This window comes from Sebastes fasciatus, chromosome 11 (assembly GCF_043250625.1).
Source record: "Sebastes fasciatus isolate fSebFas1 chromosome 11, fSebFas1.pri, whole genome shotgun sequence".
Classification (NCBI taxonomy): Eukaryota; Metazoa; Chordata; class Actinopteri; order Perciformes; family Sebastidae; genus Sebastes; species Sebastes fasciatus.
Window position 1 is genome coordinate 18,255,938 of NC_133805.1, and position 16,833 is coordinate 18,272,770.

Here is a 16,833-nt window from a genome sequence, read left to right on the forward strand (position 1 = left end):
TATATATATAAAAAAAAGAAAATCACACAAGTAAAAGCAAAATGAGAATATAAGACATAAAATAGTGCAAGTTGAAATATAGGGCTTAAATATAAACATAAATAGATATAAAATAAGTAATTTTGTAGGAGACAGTATTTCAAATGGATAAACTGAATGTATTCTACACCCTTGGTGTAGAATAATCTGATTGAATGCTATGAATCATGCATGAATATGTTTGACGAACCTCTCCATACGGATGGCCTCGGTACGTCGCAGCTTCTCTTCCCATGTCTCGTTGAGCTCTGCGATGATTTTCTCGGTTTCCTGTTGGCCAAATTAAGACAGATTAATTATACAAATTGGAATTATTCCCTTTGCTCAATCTTGGATTTATCAAGAGGTTTTCCCACCATTTTTCTTTGTCTCTTCTTTGATTTTCTCATTCCCACTCACCTTATTTCTGTCCATAAGCCCATATCTAACCTCCCATTCTCTAACCCTGCATCATCTTTCCTACCTTGAGCCTCTCGATGGCCTCTTCGCTGGCCGGGCTGAAGATGCGGTCGTGGAGATTGGCGATGGAGCCGGCGCGGCTGGACAGGGCCGAGAGCGAGGGGGAGGGACTCATTCCTGTCATAACAGTGGACACTGCGGAGAGATCACCCCTTTGATTGACAGCCTGGCGATTATTCACAAAGTTCTTGTAATCGCACAGGTCTGCCAGAGAGAGAGGCGTTGCATGGAAGTGAGCAAGGAAGGAAGGAAGGAAGGTAGGAAGGAAGGACAGAAGGACAGAAGGACGAAAGGACGGAGCAGACGCCGGGTAATTAAGGAGAGACATCGGGGATTGAGAGGAACACGCAAGAGAAACAGATAAAAAGGGGAACAACGGGGAGGAATACAAAAAAAAAAGAAGAGAAAGCTCAAATAATGGATCAAAGAAGCAGAGGTCATTTGCTTACCAAAGCCATCGCAGACAGAGAGAAAAGAGCAACTCACACTGATGGAGCACAAAATGCCGAATAGACTGACAGTTAGAGAGATTTGTGTTTTGTTTTTCTCTGACATTGAAATACATGGAGACGCACTCGACAAGCTCGCAAGCATGACAATGTTATGAGAAATAAAACCAAAAATATATACATCACTACAATGCATCAAGACCAAATACAGCCTGAGTTGTTTCTTATGTTTTGCATGTCCACGTGTTTTCAAAGTGTTTGGCACAGCGTTTGGTAGCACAGCTCCCAGAGATGCAGGTCTCTAAGAACCTGACTCATACTTCAATTAGCTCCACACACACAGAGAGCCACGATGCAAAGAAAGGAGTTCCTCAGCAAGCTAAAATGGCGTCCTCCCAGTCAGTCCTTTCTTTCCATGATCACTAGTCTCGTAAAACGAAATGCTTCGAGTCTGTCTGCATTTCTTTTTTGGGCAGAAACAATTCAGATTCTTAATCAACGGTTTCAGGATCACGGAACAAAGCTTCTCAAGTGAGATAGAAAATCCCAGACAATTTAAAATTGTGTTAGAAGGATGAAGGTATTAAGAGGCTGGCCAGATTAAAAGAGAGAATCAAAATCACATATTACCATGGAAACCAGAACTAATGGAAAGAAAAAAGGAGGCCATTTCGGAGAATTCCTGAGAGTATTTTTGTGTCGCTCTAAATAATCATGTGGGGTTTGAATTTATTTCACTTAATTTATGTCATGTTTGACTTCATATAGAGTCTCTTGGGATTGTTAGTTAGGTCTCTGGTGTGGTGAAGGAGGAAGGATTCATTTTTAGTAGTTGCAAAGCGCAGGCTTGCTCGACTTATACACACATTTCAAACCAGCGATGACGGGGCCGGTGCAGCGATACGCTGATAGGACAGAGGAGAGAAGAGAATGAGTGTGAGAGACACCCTCACTCCAAGTTAAACTGTCATCCTCCCGTCTTACATGTACAGTCAGGGTCTAAATTCAGGTTGGTCTTGTGTGTATGTGTGCCTCTATAAGTGCATTTTCTGTGAGTGAGCGTTGTGTTTCTCTGTGCGACACTCACTCTCTATGATGTCTCCCAGGCCCTGTGCGAACAGCAGGTCTCTGAGGCGAGCCACCTCCTCTTTCAGCTCACGCACCAGACGGTTGTTGGGGTCCTCGTTGATCACAGCGTTACAGCGGATCTGTTTAGCGCGGTCGGCGTACCTGGAGGAACGGAGGTCAATGAGGTCAAGAAGCCATTAAGCTATGATATATATGACTTTGCAAAGTGTGAAAATTGCAGAGAAGTCATTTATTGGGAAGCCAGTGTGCTTGAGGTGTTCACAGCATCGTTCAGTGCTCAAGGAATATAATATTCGGGGCCACTATCAGACTCATCATGGCGAAAAATACAAGAACTTGCAAGAACAACTGGGAACAGAGAAGATAAAAATGAATTGTTGTCAGGTTTTAGGAAACAGCAGTCTGTTTTTAGATCAGAGATCTCAGGCTGTTCATCACCTGTTTTGTAAATGAATTGTTCATTAGTTGTGAACGTTTTCAGAATGTACCTGTACTTCTTTACACTAAAAGAAAGTTTATTATGCAATGGTTTTACTGGTCTGGCCCACTTGAGATCAAACTGGGCTGTATGTGGCCTATGTGCTAAAATGAGTTTGACACACCTGCTATAAAGCATGATTCCTCAGGCTCTCAATACTGAATTACAATGACCAACTAATGACAATATGAGCCTAACATGAGAAGGATGCTACTGTAAGTACCACAGCTAAGGAAGAAATAATGCATTTGTTAAGACGCTACAGAAACATCGCAAGTGCAAAAAAGGTCAGCAGGCATTTGTAAGGGTCCACAAATAATGCGACACTACTGAGCTAATCAATAATATGCAAATGTATGCAGCAAAATGCTCCAAAATCTAATCAGTACATCTCCTCTGCAGGTTGAACATGTAGCATAAGTGTGACATTATCTTCAAAATGTAATGTCTAGGTGAAAACGTCTGAGTTAATGATCTTTACAAAAGGAAGTTATTGACATGTTTCTCACCGGAGGGTACTGAGGGTCTCATCATAGTTAATATCAGCAGGGCTGAGGGCAGCCACCATGGCGGTACGAGAGTTTCCTCCTAAAAGACAGAAAGAGACGATGTATAAACTGACACAGAAAATGTTTGTTTTTTTGGTAAAAGCTACGGTTCATTTGGGAGGGTTCATCTCTAATGTTAAGGGATTTCCTGGTTAAATAAAGATTAAATAAAAATAATTAAATTATTATAATGTGTGCATACCCAAGTTCTCCCTCAGCAGCCAAGTCAGAACTGAGTCTCTGTAGGGAATGAAACACTCCACCTTCTTCTTTTTCTTGTTCTGTACACAAAATAAACACAATTTATTCTCTAATCACATCGGGAAAAAAATTTTTTTTTAAATATTGTATTTAGTTTGCCGTTTCATACAGTATGTGTTAGTACTACTGACCTTGTTTGGTACTGAGTCTTGCTGTTTTGAAAAAAGAAATGCCAGCATTTGTTATTTGGACAACATAAAATAATAATTTGTATCAGCACATTTTTGATGACAAGTGTTGAAAAACTTACCTGTTCAGCCAGAGCAGAAATAACTTTCCCCAGTGTAGTCAGAGATTTGTTGATGTTTGCTCCTTCCTGCAAATAAAAGCCAGTGTCATTACGCATTTTTACATCTATTTATATATTTTAAAATATAAATTATTGCATTCAAACAGTCCTCCTCTCACCTTCAGTCTGGTTCCTTTAGCTCCGGTGGAGTCGGCTCTCTCGCTGCCAGCCAGGTCCACCAGGCTGATTTTGCTGACCTGTGATGACACAAGAGATTTTCAAAATAAGATGCTCTGTATAAAAAACATCCACCTCAGCTAACATATATCACCTGAAACGGCACTAGGAGAACTGACAGTAAAGTGTGGTTATCAATCAATACAAAAACACATTCATCAGATAACTGCACCGCAGACGGCCACCACTCAGGTCATAAAATAATTTCTGCCTTGTTGCATCTCTTCTACGGCTGCTGTGGTGAAACAAAATGATTCCTCTTAATGATTTGTTTGTCTGAGAATCACAGAAACATCATGTCTTTCAGTCATACAGGGTGATTTCTAAGGCTGAGCTTGTTGTCAGGACCTTTTCAGATGTGTTCTCCGATTCCATGTCGTGCTTCTTCTGTGTGAAGATGATGTTGAAGACAGCGTGGGAGCGGCTGCTGGTCTCGTTCATGTTGGTAGCAGCCACAGTCCTGAAAAAGGAAAAAAAACACTGTGTTTGGTGCACATTACTGACTCATACATTATCTTCTCCATCCATCATTACACACAGTAATCTGAGGAGTCTGTCCTTATCATTCCCGCTCTGTTACCTGGCCTTGTTTCCAGAGTCCATCAGGTCCTGGATGTCATTGTATGAGGTGACGGCTAGTTTGGAAAGATCTTCAACGTAAGGTCCCATCAGAGGGTGCTCTCTGACACGCAGGTTTCCTTTGTTCTTGGGATTCAGCAGGTCACGCACACGCTCACAGTAGATCTCCATGTAACTCACCTGGAGGAGGCACAGAGACGAGGTATTAATCAGTTATCATTACTGCGTGGTAGCTGCTGGGACAATAAAAGATTACAAATCTGGTGAATTCACTTCAGACCACAGGTGGGACCAAGTCATTGTTTTGCAAGTCTAAATGTCCTAAACAAGTAAAATGCGCTCTTCACCAGATGTAATGCCATTTTAACAACAGATAACTGCCGCCAACTGGTGCTCAGTGGCATAACGTTAGTTCTTCATGGTTTCTTTCCTGCAACTTGATTGGATTCTGTTGAATTGGTTCAAACAAAGTGGATCTGGGGAATTAAGTGTAAGATAATCAAATGCAAGTCCCAATAATATTCACCAAAAATAAAGAGTCCAGAGTTCAACAAAAAAAAAAAAAAATTGGGGGGGATTCAGCAATAAACAACAAAAGATAGAAATTCAGTTTGATCAGTTCAGTTTTGCCCCTACGAGTAAATCCTCTTCCCAAACAAATCAATAAAGGATCTCTCAAAGATAAGAGTGAATAAACCCAACATCTCCGACACTGTGGGAGTTACCTCCGGTACCGGACAGTTGAGCATCTTCGTGCACACACTTTTTAAATAATACATTTTTAAATCTTTGGGTTTGGGGAAAAGTATCAAGTATTTTCAAATCAAAAGGCTCAAGTCCAAGTGAAGTCATGAGTCATTGGTGTTAAAGTCTAAGTTGAGTTTAAAGTCTTTTGTATTTTGTCAAATTGAGTCTAAAGTCATCAAATTTGTCAAAGTCATGTGACTCGAGTCCACACCTCTGGTTCAGACTATCTGATACAATAATATAATTACCAGCTGCCCCTCTGCAATGTTTGTAATGTTTCCTTTAATTTATCTGAAAATCTCAAATGTATGCCACAGAAAATCAGACCCTAATAAGTTAAGTAGAAGTTTCGGGGGATAAATAGAAAGTTTAACGTCACTCACCTCCACAGAGTACCCCATTCTGTTGTCGTTATTGCTGCCATGGATCTTGGTGAAAAGGTCCTCACACAGCTAAAAAAAACAAAGAGTCATTGTTGTGGTCAAAGTTGCATTTGATTAAAGAGCATTGTATTTTGTGTTTAATTATTGGTCAGAAGTGTATCGTGTATTACCAGAGGTATAATTCCTTGCTGGTCCTGCTCTTGTCGTCCCATCATGGTGTAGCTTTTGCCCGCTCCTGTCTGGCCGTATGCAAATATGCACACGTTGTAGCCTTCAAAGGCGTGAAGCAGCATCTCCTCTCCGATGTCCTTGTACACCTGCACCTGGGACGCATAGTTGATGTCCTCAGGCTGCAGACAGAGAGAGGGAACGCAGCGGGAATGCAGAGGAAATGATGAGAGAGACGCCAAGTTATCATCTCCAACAGCCAGTAAGTTAAATACCAACATTTACAACAATATTTTAATAAATTATTAGAGACTTGTTCTAAGGCAAATCATTCATTTTCTTATCTGACTAGTAGTACTGTACATGTATTTTAAACTAAGTGATGCAGTGAAACTCACCGTGGTGTGTGACCAGTAAGAATAGTCAAAGTTGAAACTCTTGTTTTCCTTCGGCTGTTTGGGGTTCAGGATCGCTAAAATAGAGCAAAATAAAAACTGAATCAGAAACGGAGTCACTCTAATTACCTGCATAAGGTTTAATTTCAGTTGATTCACTGTCAGTTTTACAGCTGCAGGATGCATACGTGAAAACATTTGAATTCATACCTATTGTGAATCTACATCTTTCACATTCCCTCTCACCATTTTGTCTCGTTGGACCTTCGCAGAGCCTTTATCATCTCCTCACACACATATTCAATTTAATTTGACAAACAGTTTTTGTATTTTTCCATCATGATCACTTCGATCCAGTTGTGTCTTGTCAACTTGATTATTGACAGTTTTGATGCATTGTTAGAAAAAGAAGAGCAGTTTTCCGAAAAGGGGACACAAAAACTAAAACTGTGTTTCCATTTGCAAAAACAGCAAACGCTTCAAAAGGTGTCGTGTTCTCAAAACTCCTAATACAATAAAAAAATCACATTGTAGTGTCTAAAAAGGAAAAAAAAACATAACTTTGTCTCTTCATTTAGGACAAGATTGAGAATATTGTGAGCAGAAGACTCTAGTGTTGTCAAAAATATCTAAGTATCGATACATATCAATATTGAAACGGTTTCAACCAGGTGCGCTTTCCGTTCTCTCTTCTCTCCGACAGCGAGTTCACACCGCTATTTATCTTTTAATAAAAACCTAAAAAATGTTGCCGTCATTTTTCCCCGAGGTATCAAAAATGGTATAGAATATCAATATTTTTCAAGGTATTGTATCGAAGTTAGAAATTACAGTATCGTGACAACACTATTTTGAAATCTGCAATCAGTGTCGTTCCAAGTTTTCTATGTGATAGATGAGAAGTGAAAGAACTTTGTGCAAAGAACCAGAAATCATTAAGAGTCAAGTGACGTTGTGATCAATGCACAGTTGGCAGAAAAGAATCAAATCAATGGAGAGAGACTGTATTTCTCTTTTATGTGCTTATTTCTAGACGAAATAATTGAACGTGAACTACCAAAACATGTAAATAGAGGGAGCAGCCTGGCTGATTTGTGGTTAAGATTCATACAGTATAAAAATCTGTCTATACTGTGATCTCAACGTCCCTGATTCAATTTCAAACTGGGATGCTTGTTGCATGTGGTTCCCTGTCACCTCTTTACTTTCCACCTCCAAATAACATCAAAAAATGCTTCAAAAAAAAATATGTAATCAGAAATGCAATGCCATATTGTTTAAATTAAAGCATGCACTGTTATTTGTAGTGACCCATCTTCTACATTATGATTTAGAATTCTTGGTATCAGCATATGATGTGTCACAACCTCATCATCAGAGAGCCTTGGAAACACTTTGAAATGATTTCACCTCTGACTAAGGAGAGAGACAGTGAAGACTTACTATGTTACAGTAAGTATCAGAAGCAGCTGTTTAAAATGCACCACTCATCCTTTTTAAAGAGGGGGAGGGGTGATCGCGCACGTAGAATATGAAACAAGAACTGAGCAGGAGCAGATACTCTTTCGGCTGTAAAGTGAGTCCACTGCATCGCCCCCTGTGGACGAGTTCAACATAGCAGCACATCGTGCTGAAAGGTGCACTCAGCCAGAAACAACAGTGTGACCATCCATCCATCCATACATCCATCCATCCATCCATTCAGGCTAGTTATATCCACTCATCCTTTAGAGTGTGACCATAATAAATAGAAGAGGACAACTGAAGTTAATGGGTTGAAATAATGCAGATTTGAATCTTTGGCTCTAATGAGGTCATTAAAAACACCGACAGGCACAACAGGCTGACATATTCTTTCACACACACACACTCTTGCATCAGCTGACCCCTCGTCTGGGCTCAACCAGAACAAGGAGGTCTTTTTGGTCCCTGCAGCTCGTATGATGAGAGAGGAGAGCTGCGACGGTCGCTGCATCCTACACACACACTGACAGGCTTCAGGCCTGACTGAAGCTTTTGTTTCCTTCTCTGACTGCTACGATGCTGCATGCCTCCCTGCACACCCTCTTGTTGCTGCAGGGCAAAGCTGCCAACCAGACAAATAACTGAGGTGAACTGATCCACTCGGCTCAGTGTAGGTCGCAGGAATAACACGAAAAGGGCAGCAGGATGTTGCTGCATTTCTGGGTGTTGCGCCCTAAAGCCATGACTTTAAAAGATACATGACCTTAAAACTGCTATTTCAGATTGTCTGAGTTATTTATATGAACATGTTGTGATTCAGGTTAGCAGACTGGAAAATTACCTTACCAAGGGCCTCTCAAGTACAATACTAAAAATCTGTTTGAGATCTATATAAGATCTTTTCACTGATATTATCAGCCAACCACTTCATGTTCTGTCTCCTGAGTTCTCATTGATGCCTTCAGGCCGCCGTTATCATGCACCTGTGAGGAGGAACTAACCATTACTCCAACTCTTTTACCCCTTCTGCTTTATGATTATTAAACTCAGACAGTAGTCATTTCATGTGAGATTTTTATCGACAGTTCCCGTACATGATAAATCATGTAACAATGTCTATTTATTATCTATTTGTTTTCACATTATCTATTTTATTGCCATTTATTATATTTTATTAACTTATCTGCTGTCCTTTACCGACCTCTGTTTGTCAGTTTTACTGATCTGTGATTGACATAACATTTTGGATGTTTGTCTGGATGTTGTCTGCGTGTGTTTGTGGGGTAAGCTGTGAATTGAATTACCCTTCTTGGGATCAATAAAGTTATCTGAATCTGAATTTGAATCTGATTTGAGGATTGACAACCGAAGGATGTAGCCTGTTTACAATGCATAAAGGGTAAAGGAAACTAACTGTGCATGTTTTCTTCTCTCTATCATTGACATATAGTATTCATTGTTTCAGTCAATTACTAATCCTTTATTGGGTGTAAAGACAAAGAATTGACTATAATATTTTTGAAAAAAGGAAGGAACACATCACTGCAGTATTTTATAAATTACAAACAGTATGTAATATGTCATATTTCTTGATGCATTTATCTAAATGTATTAATACAACTTTTCTTTTACGCCCCTATGTGTTTGTAGAGTTTTTTTGTAGCATCCTTCAAAATCGTATTATTGGTATATGTTCTTGTTTGCAGAAAAAATAAAAGTTGTGTTGCTTTCAGTCCACTAATCGTTGAGACAATGACATTTTTAAAGATCCCCTTCAGACATGTTTTAAAAAATATTTTTAGAAAAAAGTCAAAACTGAAGGATTATTTACGTCTGATAGAGATTTACAAAGTTCAATTATCTGGTTAGAAATTCTCAAAATTACATAAACTTCGTCTACTTAATTTACAAATCTGTGAATATGCAAATATTTTACATTTTAAAGTTTCACTGCTGGACACAACATGTCTCCTTCTTCACTATAGGGTCCATCAGTGTAACGGAGGATTCAAGTTTCCACATCAAACTTCTGTAAATTGCGTATTGAAACACGATTGACTTGCAAACTTGATGTGATGTCACAAAATTCAGCTCGTATGTACGTCTTTACATTCAGTTAATCAATTAGTCGATTCACAGAGAATTAAGCAGCAACTATTTTGATGATCAATAAATAGTTTCAGTCTTTTTTCAAGCAAAAATACCAAATATTTGCTGTTTCCAGCTTCTTAAATGTGTGGCTTTGCTGCTTTCCTTGTTGTATATAACAGTAAGTTGAATATCTTTGTGTTTTGCACCGTCGGTCAGACATGCAGTCTGAAGATGTCAACTTAGGCTCTGGGAAATTATATCTATATTTCCACTATTTTCTGGCATTTTAAAGACCAAATGATGAATCGACAAATTGATAAAATAATCAGCAGATGAAATTGATAATGTAAAGTAATGGTTAGCTGCAGCCCGACACGTGTTGACCTCAGATTTAAGGTGAGCACAGAGAAACTTCCCCCCTTCAGCAGATGAATGTGAAAACAACCTTCTAGTGTTTCAAACTCTGCACATATACGTCATTCTGCAGCTCAGACATCCAGGTGAAGTAACAATCAGCAAAACACATTCAGATCCAACGGTGGCTTTAACCGAAATAGGATGAACATAAAAAGATTGACTTACAGAGGAAAGTTACTGAACTTATTTCGCTCCCATAACTCTGTGCTTTGGTCATAATGTGCAGCGCCAGAACCAGATGAATGAATGAAAACATTTAAATCCACATCCATCAGATTTAATGCAACTTTTAACAGATGAAAATACTAAAAAACTGAAATACACTGAAAAAAAAATGACTTGAATTTCTACTCACTTGTGGTGTTTCCTGTCATCTGAATGATGCACTTGCTGTCCTTCCCCGTCTCCCTGGAGTTGAAGGGTCGGACCCTCACCGCCACCTTCACTGAAGCCGCAGCCATGTCGCAGGAGGGCGTGTGAGTGAGCAGGAGAGCTGAAGATCTGTGTGGCTACACAGACACACACACCTGGCACCTGCACAGTATAGATGATGAGACGGATTTTAATACCAAATGTAGGATACAGTCCAACCTGTCAGATGGAAACAAGGTTTTTTGTTTTGCAACATTTCATTAGGCCTTTATCCCAAAGATAAATACATACAAATACAGCATTTAAATGACAATTCATGGTCTGGTGTTGTTATTATAATGAAATATTCAGCACAGGGCCTTGTTAACTAAACCAAACAGCTCAGACTGTGACACATTCTCCATTTTCAGGCCCTGAGTCAGTCAGTTTGGCTTCTGTTAGAGACACACAGTAAACTAAAACACTGCTGACTAAATGGCTGGAACATTATTTGGCAGGAAGACCATCAGCATCCCTGCTATTCTACGGTAAAATGGCTGCTTATTCTTCAGGCATCATCCCCATGGCCTCCTCATCCATCACAGGCTGAAGGCCTTGTGATGAAACTGTATATCTCCTCACTGAAATCAAATAACACACATTCCCAAATGTCTAGAATTAACTGTGTGGTGTTTTTCACAGCATCTTTACAATAATCAATTACTACTGTTGTTTTTCCTTAATGATGTTTTTATTTGACATGTTTTCTCTGTTAATAAGCAGATCATTTTAATTCTAGGCAGCATCCATCTTCTGCCTCAATCGATGAAAAACACAATTCCTCCTAAACATATTTACAAACATTATGAATGTACAAGATGAATGCGAGGATGACACATTCTCAGAGCTGTTTGAGAGGAAAGATTTATATATAAGCCATGTAAATATTGTCTCCTCCATCTTGCTTTGCCTGCCGCACCTCAAAGACATGCAGAGGCCTCGTAAACAGACACCAAATCATCTCCAAACGCTGCGTCAGAGAGCAGCTCAGCACACATTATCACAGCTAAAAATGACGTTTACAGCTTTTATCAGCTCGTTTATCTCATTATACCATTTATTTTGCAAGGTGGATTTTTATTTTTTTTTAAAGACAATTGTTGACACCCTGACGCAGCGTCCTTATTTACCAAAAGGCCTCGACATCACCAACACATACTGTCCTCACCGAGGCGTGACACCCATCAGCACCGAAAAACATCTCAGAGGAGACTCGTCTTACCTCAGCAACTCAGACTCGTCGAGCGCAGAGAGGATGAATCCTCTGTCCATCCAAAACAAAACAGCAGCCGGATTCCTCCGCAGCTGACTCCTTCTTCAGTCTCCTCAGCAGCCTGTGATTCTCGTCTTTTCGTTCAGCCTACAGCATCCCTTTCCTTGGCGCATCCATACATGGAGAATCCGCCGGAGGATGATGGAGAGGAGAGTTCAGCTTCAGCAGCAGCAGTAGCAGCTGGGTTGGCTGGAGAGTGAACGCAGCGGTGCGTCAATTAGAAACTACAGGAGGAGGAGGAGGAGGAAGAGGAGGAGGAGGAGGAGCGAGATGGATAAACAGGAGGATGGGTGCGGGGTGCTCCAGTCTGTCCTCGTATGTCTGGCTGAAACGAGAGGGGAAAATGGCGGTGCTGCTGTGCCACCAGGGATGCTGGGAGGAGGCGGTGATGACATCAGCATCAGCATCATCAGCAGCAGCAGCAGCATCATCATGGCAGCCATGAGGAGGAGCGATGCAGCACAGACACACAGCAGAGGGAGAGGCCCAGACATGGACCATGATGAACCTATAAGAGGGACAAATATGGAGGAAATATAGGAGACTAGAAAGATAACAACTCTAAGGCTGAGCTTCACTGTATAGAGCTGCAATGATTAATTAGTTATATATATATATATATACGTATATATATATATATATATATAAATATTTATAAATATATACTGTATATATATATATATATACATATTTATAAATATATACTGTAAATATATATATATACATATTTATAAATATATACTGTAAATATATATATATATATACGTATATATATATATATATAAATATTTATAAATATATACTGTATATATATATATATATATATATACATATTTATAAATATATACTGTCAATATATATATATATATATATATATATATATATATATACATATTTATAAATATATACTGTAAATATATATACATATTTATAAATATATACTGTAAATATATATATATATATATATATATATTAGTTATATATACTATTTTGATACTCGATTAATCTCTTTGGGTAATTTTTAAGGAAAAATGTTCCAAATTCTCTGATTCCAGCTTCTTAAATGTTAATATTTTCTGGGGGTTTTTTACTCCTCTATGACTCCTCTAAACTGAATATCTTTGAGTTGTGGAACAACAAAACAAGACATTTGAAGATGTCATCTTGCGGGCTTTGGGAAACACTGATCAACATTTTTTCACAACTAATTGATTAATTGAGAAAGTATTCGACAGATTAATCGACATTTAAATAATCCTTAGATTCAGTTAGTTTTTATATAAATAGCAAAACAATCTGAACTCAAGGTCCATTTTTACTCGCGTGTTCTGGAGATTTAAAAACATATCACATCTGCTCAGTAGTCATAGAACTCCAGATGTTCAAACTTTCCATTATTCTGAGCACTTTAAGGACTTCTTCTCATCCATGTTTGTTTCAAAGCTGAATTACCAACTGTCCCCCCAAGGGTCCCCAAAGGCTCCAGGTTCACTGTGTGTCAATTGGTTTCTGGTCATTTGAGTAAGTGCAAATTTGTTAAGGAATTCACACCATTATAAAGCACAATTGTCAACTAGGGTTCTGCATTATTAGCTACTTTTGTGGCAACGTACAGAATCATTGTGTCTAAATCTTTTATTATTTTAGGTAAGGTTATCTTTATTGTCCCACTATAGGGGACATTTGTTTTGCAGCCAGAGTTCACATAAAAAAAAAAAACTAAAGACAACATCAACGACACATCAACACAATAAAACCCAGAGCTAGAGCAAAGAAATTGAAAATTCATACCCAGTACACATACAATCATGCAAATATGCAAGGGTGCAAGGCAAGTGCAAAAAGTAGCCACACTGCTATTAGTATGTCAGCATATAGCACTCTTAGTTAATCTTCGTTCAGCGATGATTGCACAGCACTTAATGTAGACAGCAGGGTACAACATTACACAGAGGGGCGGGGGCAACGGCACATTTTTAACCCCAGCGTCCTTTAATGGGGTCATCTGACCAAAAATTGAGCTCAACAAGCGAGTAAGTGGACCTTGAGATTGTTTTGTCAAGAGTGCTATAAGTGTTGAGCCTATAAACACCTATCACTCACATGAATAAATAAAATAATGCTGTAGAAATGTGGAGGTTTACTTGAGAACGGACTATTGGTTAAAGGGGCCTCTCCAAAACTGAAGCAGCAGGAGCCGAGACATCCTGACTTTTAATCTCTAATATGGGTCAAGCTTTAAGATTTAAGAAAGCTCCAGAGCCTCAAAAGACATCATACAACTGTTGTCACAGGCAGAGTAGTACTCCTCAAGACGAGTAAACTGAAGCTCACACGTAAAATCAGTGGAGTTCACCTTTAACTACTTTTTCCTTTTGACAAGTATCATCATAATCCAGCATGTTAATCCATACAGAGAGTCCATTTCTTAAGGATCTGTAGTGACAACATGTGGAACGTTAACTGATCGGTTGAACAATTACTAATAAAGTAAGACTTTCAGATAAAGTAAACCGATTATATTTGGTGTTTAATAAAAGAAACGAGACTGGATGTTATAGTCTGTTACTAATTCATCGACTTTCATTCTTAGTTACATTTCATAAAATCAGGATTTGAATTTTTTTTAAAACACACACATAACATGTACATAACATCCCATTTTGAAGTTTGAACTGAATGTTTACAGCGTCACTATTGACAGACAGTTTTGTGACGCCCCCTGTGGATGAACTTGTACATGCCTCTCTCTTTCTGTTTGTCCCTCCCCGGCTCCTCCTCCTGCTCTGTTTGGGTAGATTTTGAGTGTTCAGTCCAGTGCAAAGGCCAGTCTGAGGTTAACAGTAAGCACCATTTATTTACTACTGGTGTAATTATTTACCCAGCCAGACTCAGAGAGGGGCACCTTCTGGTGATCCTGCTGTGACATAACAGGTATAAAAAAAAGGACAGAAATATGAGATTCTACTCAATTACTGACAAAAGGCAAATAATAAACACGATCTCTTAAGTCTCTGGAGCAAAACTTGGCTTTTGTTTCCTGGTTACCTTGTAAGGATATTCATAAAATAAAGCAAAATACCCCTTGATCAGGATATATCTTTGTTATTGTAAATGTTTGACCTGAATGGTTGAGAGTTTAAGTGTCATTTTGACTTCATTCAATCTTTAACATCCTTAAAAACATAATTTCAATGATTTCTTCCACTTTCATACTTAATAACTTTTCATATCTACATGATGTTAAACTGAAACATGTTGCGTGGTGACAGTTTGACCATAAAACTTAATATCAAATAATAAAATATTTGCTTATTTGGTGACTGTGACCCAAAGTAATTCTCAAACCAAGCAGAAGTCCTTATTGAGAGTATAACATTGCTTCTGCTTAGGGCTGGGCGATACGGCCAAAATCTTCTCATTTCATTTCATATCTCAATAACAATATATATATATATATATATATCATGATATAGCATGTTTTCTGATAAATCAATAAATAGTCTATATGTAATAACCACATGGTAAAGCCTGTTTTTGTAGAATTATTGTAAGGACACAGGAGTTGAACAATAAAGCTGAATGAAGAAAATCCCTCTCACTGTTGTAGGAAAACACTCCTCAAAATTTATTTAACCAAGATTAGGGTTCCAAGTGAACCTTCGTACATTATCTCCACCATTGTTCTGCAGAGAGAACCCCGTCCTGAGCTGTATGCACTATTGTATTCTGGGATAACAGAGCCTAAAGGTTGGAGAAGCCAGTTGGAGTTCAGTTTGTTAATCGCATTGAACTGATTGGTGAAGTGTGATGAATCTTCAAATGATAGGCCTATACCCTGAACATATTTCACACCGGATTGTCTGAGTAATTGCAGTTAGTATGCGCTTATTATTATCAATTTAGACAACGTAATCGTGTATCATGATATCTCAATATATGATTTCATCACGATATGATTCCACTGAAAGACGATGAATTTTCATATTTTATTATCACCCAGCTCTACTTCTGCTCATGTTTCCCTGTTATGTTTCGTTTTGAGAATTACAAGCCACAACAACGCGCAAACTTTGGCCTCCCCACTGGGGTTGGACAGCTCTGTACACAATGAATCAAAATACAGACGTAAGTCACCCAAAACTAAATGAGGACACAATATGATCCGATCACTCAGAAGAGGTCAGGGGTTGACAACGTGGTCTGAATACAAGGCGGTTCTGCAGTGTGCATACTCCACACAAATCCTACCAAACCCTGTGGAAAATGTGTTTTCCCACACTTTCCACAGATAAAGATTAATCTCAAATTTGAGATCCACTCTGATGTCCGGTTTGAGCTGCCACCTGTCTCACCTGGATCATAGATACAATCTTCAATTAATAATTAAATGATTTTCTATTCTACCTATGTATCCTGTGTGGGTAAAAACCTTTGAGCCCATTGTGTGGCATTTCATTCTGGATGGAAACAAGAAAAATATTCAATTTGAAAAACAAGAAAACCCAACAAACAGAGCAAAGTCTGATATGAACAAAACACTGAAAACAAGTATGCTGTTTATGGTCACTGGGCAATAAAATTGAGCAATTTTCCGTGTTGTGTATTGATGTGTGTATTGGTGTGTGTGTGTGTGTGTGTGTGTGTGTGTGTGTGTGTGTGTGTGTGTGTGTGTGTGTGTGTGTGTGTGTGTGCCTGTCCCCCTTCCTCCTCTGAGAGAGCAGATTGGCTCTCTGAGAGGAGACTCCTCTTCACAAACGCAATTCTGCTGTAACTGAAGGCTTATGCAGACAAAATCAACAAGCCACCTGCAAACTGACCTGAACCAGTTCTAAGCTGCACGTCCTCACTTTTCCACAAGAGTTCAAGAGTCAAGTGCTGTGGATCCAGACCACGAATAAGTCACAAAAACAGTCCAATGGATCCAAACTGTAACAAAACAACCGACGTACACTGATGAGTCTTTGGGTTGGCAAGACTTTTTCTTAAATTCAAACACTGGCCTGGAAATATTTTAAAGAAAATCTTAGAAAATCTTGCTTATCACAGACATTGGAGTGTGGACACTTTATTGGCTGGAAATAAAATAAATACATTTGTATTGTATATTTCCATA

At 38.8% G+C, this 16,833-nt stretch overlaps 1 protein-coding gene across 1 annotated transcript in view; it reads right to left on the reverse strand.

The window, feature by feature from the left end:
• kif1ab (kinesin family member 1Ab) overlaps positions 1 to 13,139 on the reverse strand; it is a 31,350-nt gene extending 18,211 nt beyond the window's left edge. The window contains exons 1-17 of the mRNA XM_074651263.1: positions 12,609 to 13,139; positions 11,667 to 12,382; positions 10,389 to 10,567; positions 6,065 to 6,138; positions 5,669 to 5,848; positions 5,499 to 5,567; positions 4,370 to 4,548; positions 4,138 to 4,249; positions 3,732 to 3,809; positions 3,574 to 3,639; positions 3,455 to 3,475; positions 3,265 to 3,343; positions 3,024 to 3,102; positions 2,035 to 2,177; positions 1,814 to 1,852; positions 503 to 702; positions 230 to 309 (exon numbers count right to left, since the gene is read on the reverse strand). Coding sequence (XP_074507364.1) covers positions 230 to 309; positions 503 to 702; positions 1,814 to 1,852; positions 2,035 to 2,177; positions 3,024 to 3,102; positions 3,265 to 3,343; positions 3,455 to 3,475; positions 3,574 to 3,639; positions 3,732 to 3,809; positions 4,138 to 4,249; positions 4,370 to 4,548; positions 5,499 to 5,567; positions 5,669 to 5,848; positions 6,065 to 6,138; positions 10,389 to 10,494 — 1,505 coding nt within the window. The 5' untranslated portion in view covers positions 10,495 to 10,567; positions 11,667 to 12,382; positions 12,609 to 13,139. The remainder of the gene's footprint in view (positions 1 to 229; positions 310 to 502; positions 703 to 1,813; positions 1,853 to 2,034; positions 2,178 to 3,023; positions 3,103 to 3,264; positions 3,344 to 3,454; positions 3,476 to 3,573; positions 3,640 to 3,731; positions 3,810 to 4,137; positions 4,250 to 4,369; positions 4,549 to 5,498; positions 5,568 to 5,668; positions 5,849 to 6,064; positions 6,139 to 10,388; positions 10,568 to 11,666; positions 12,383 to 12,608) is intronic.
• Between the last annotated feature and the right edge of the window lie 3,694 nt (positions 13,140 to 16,833).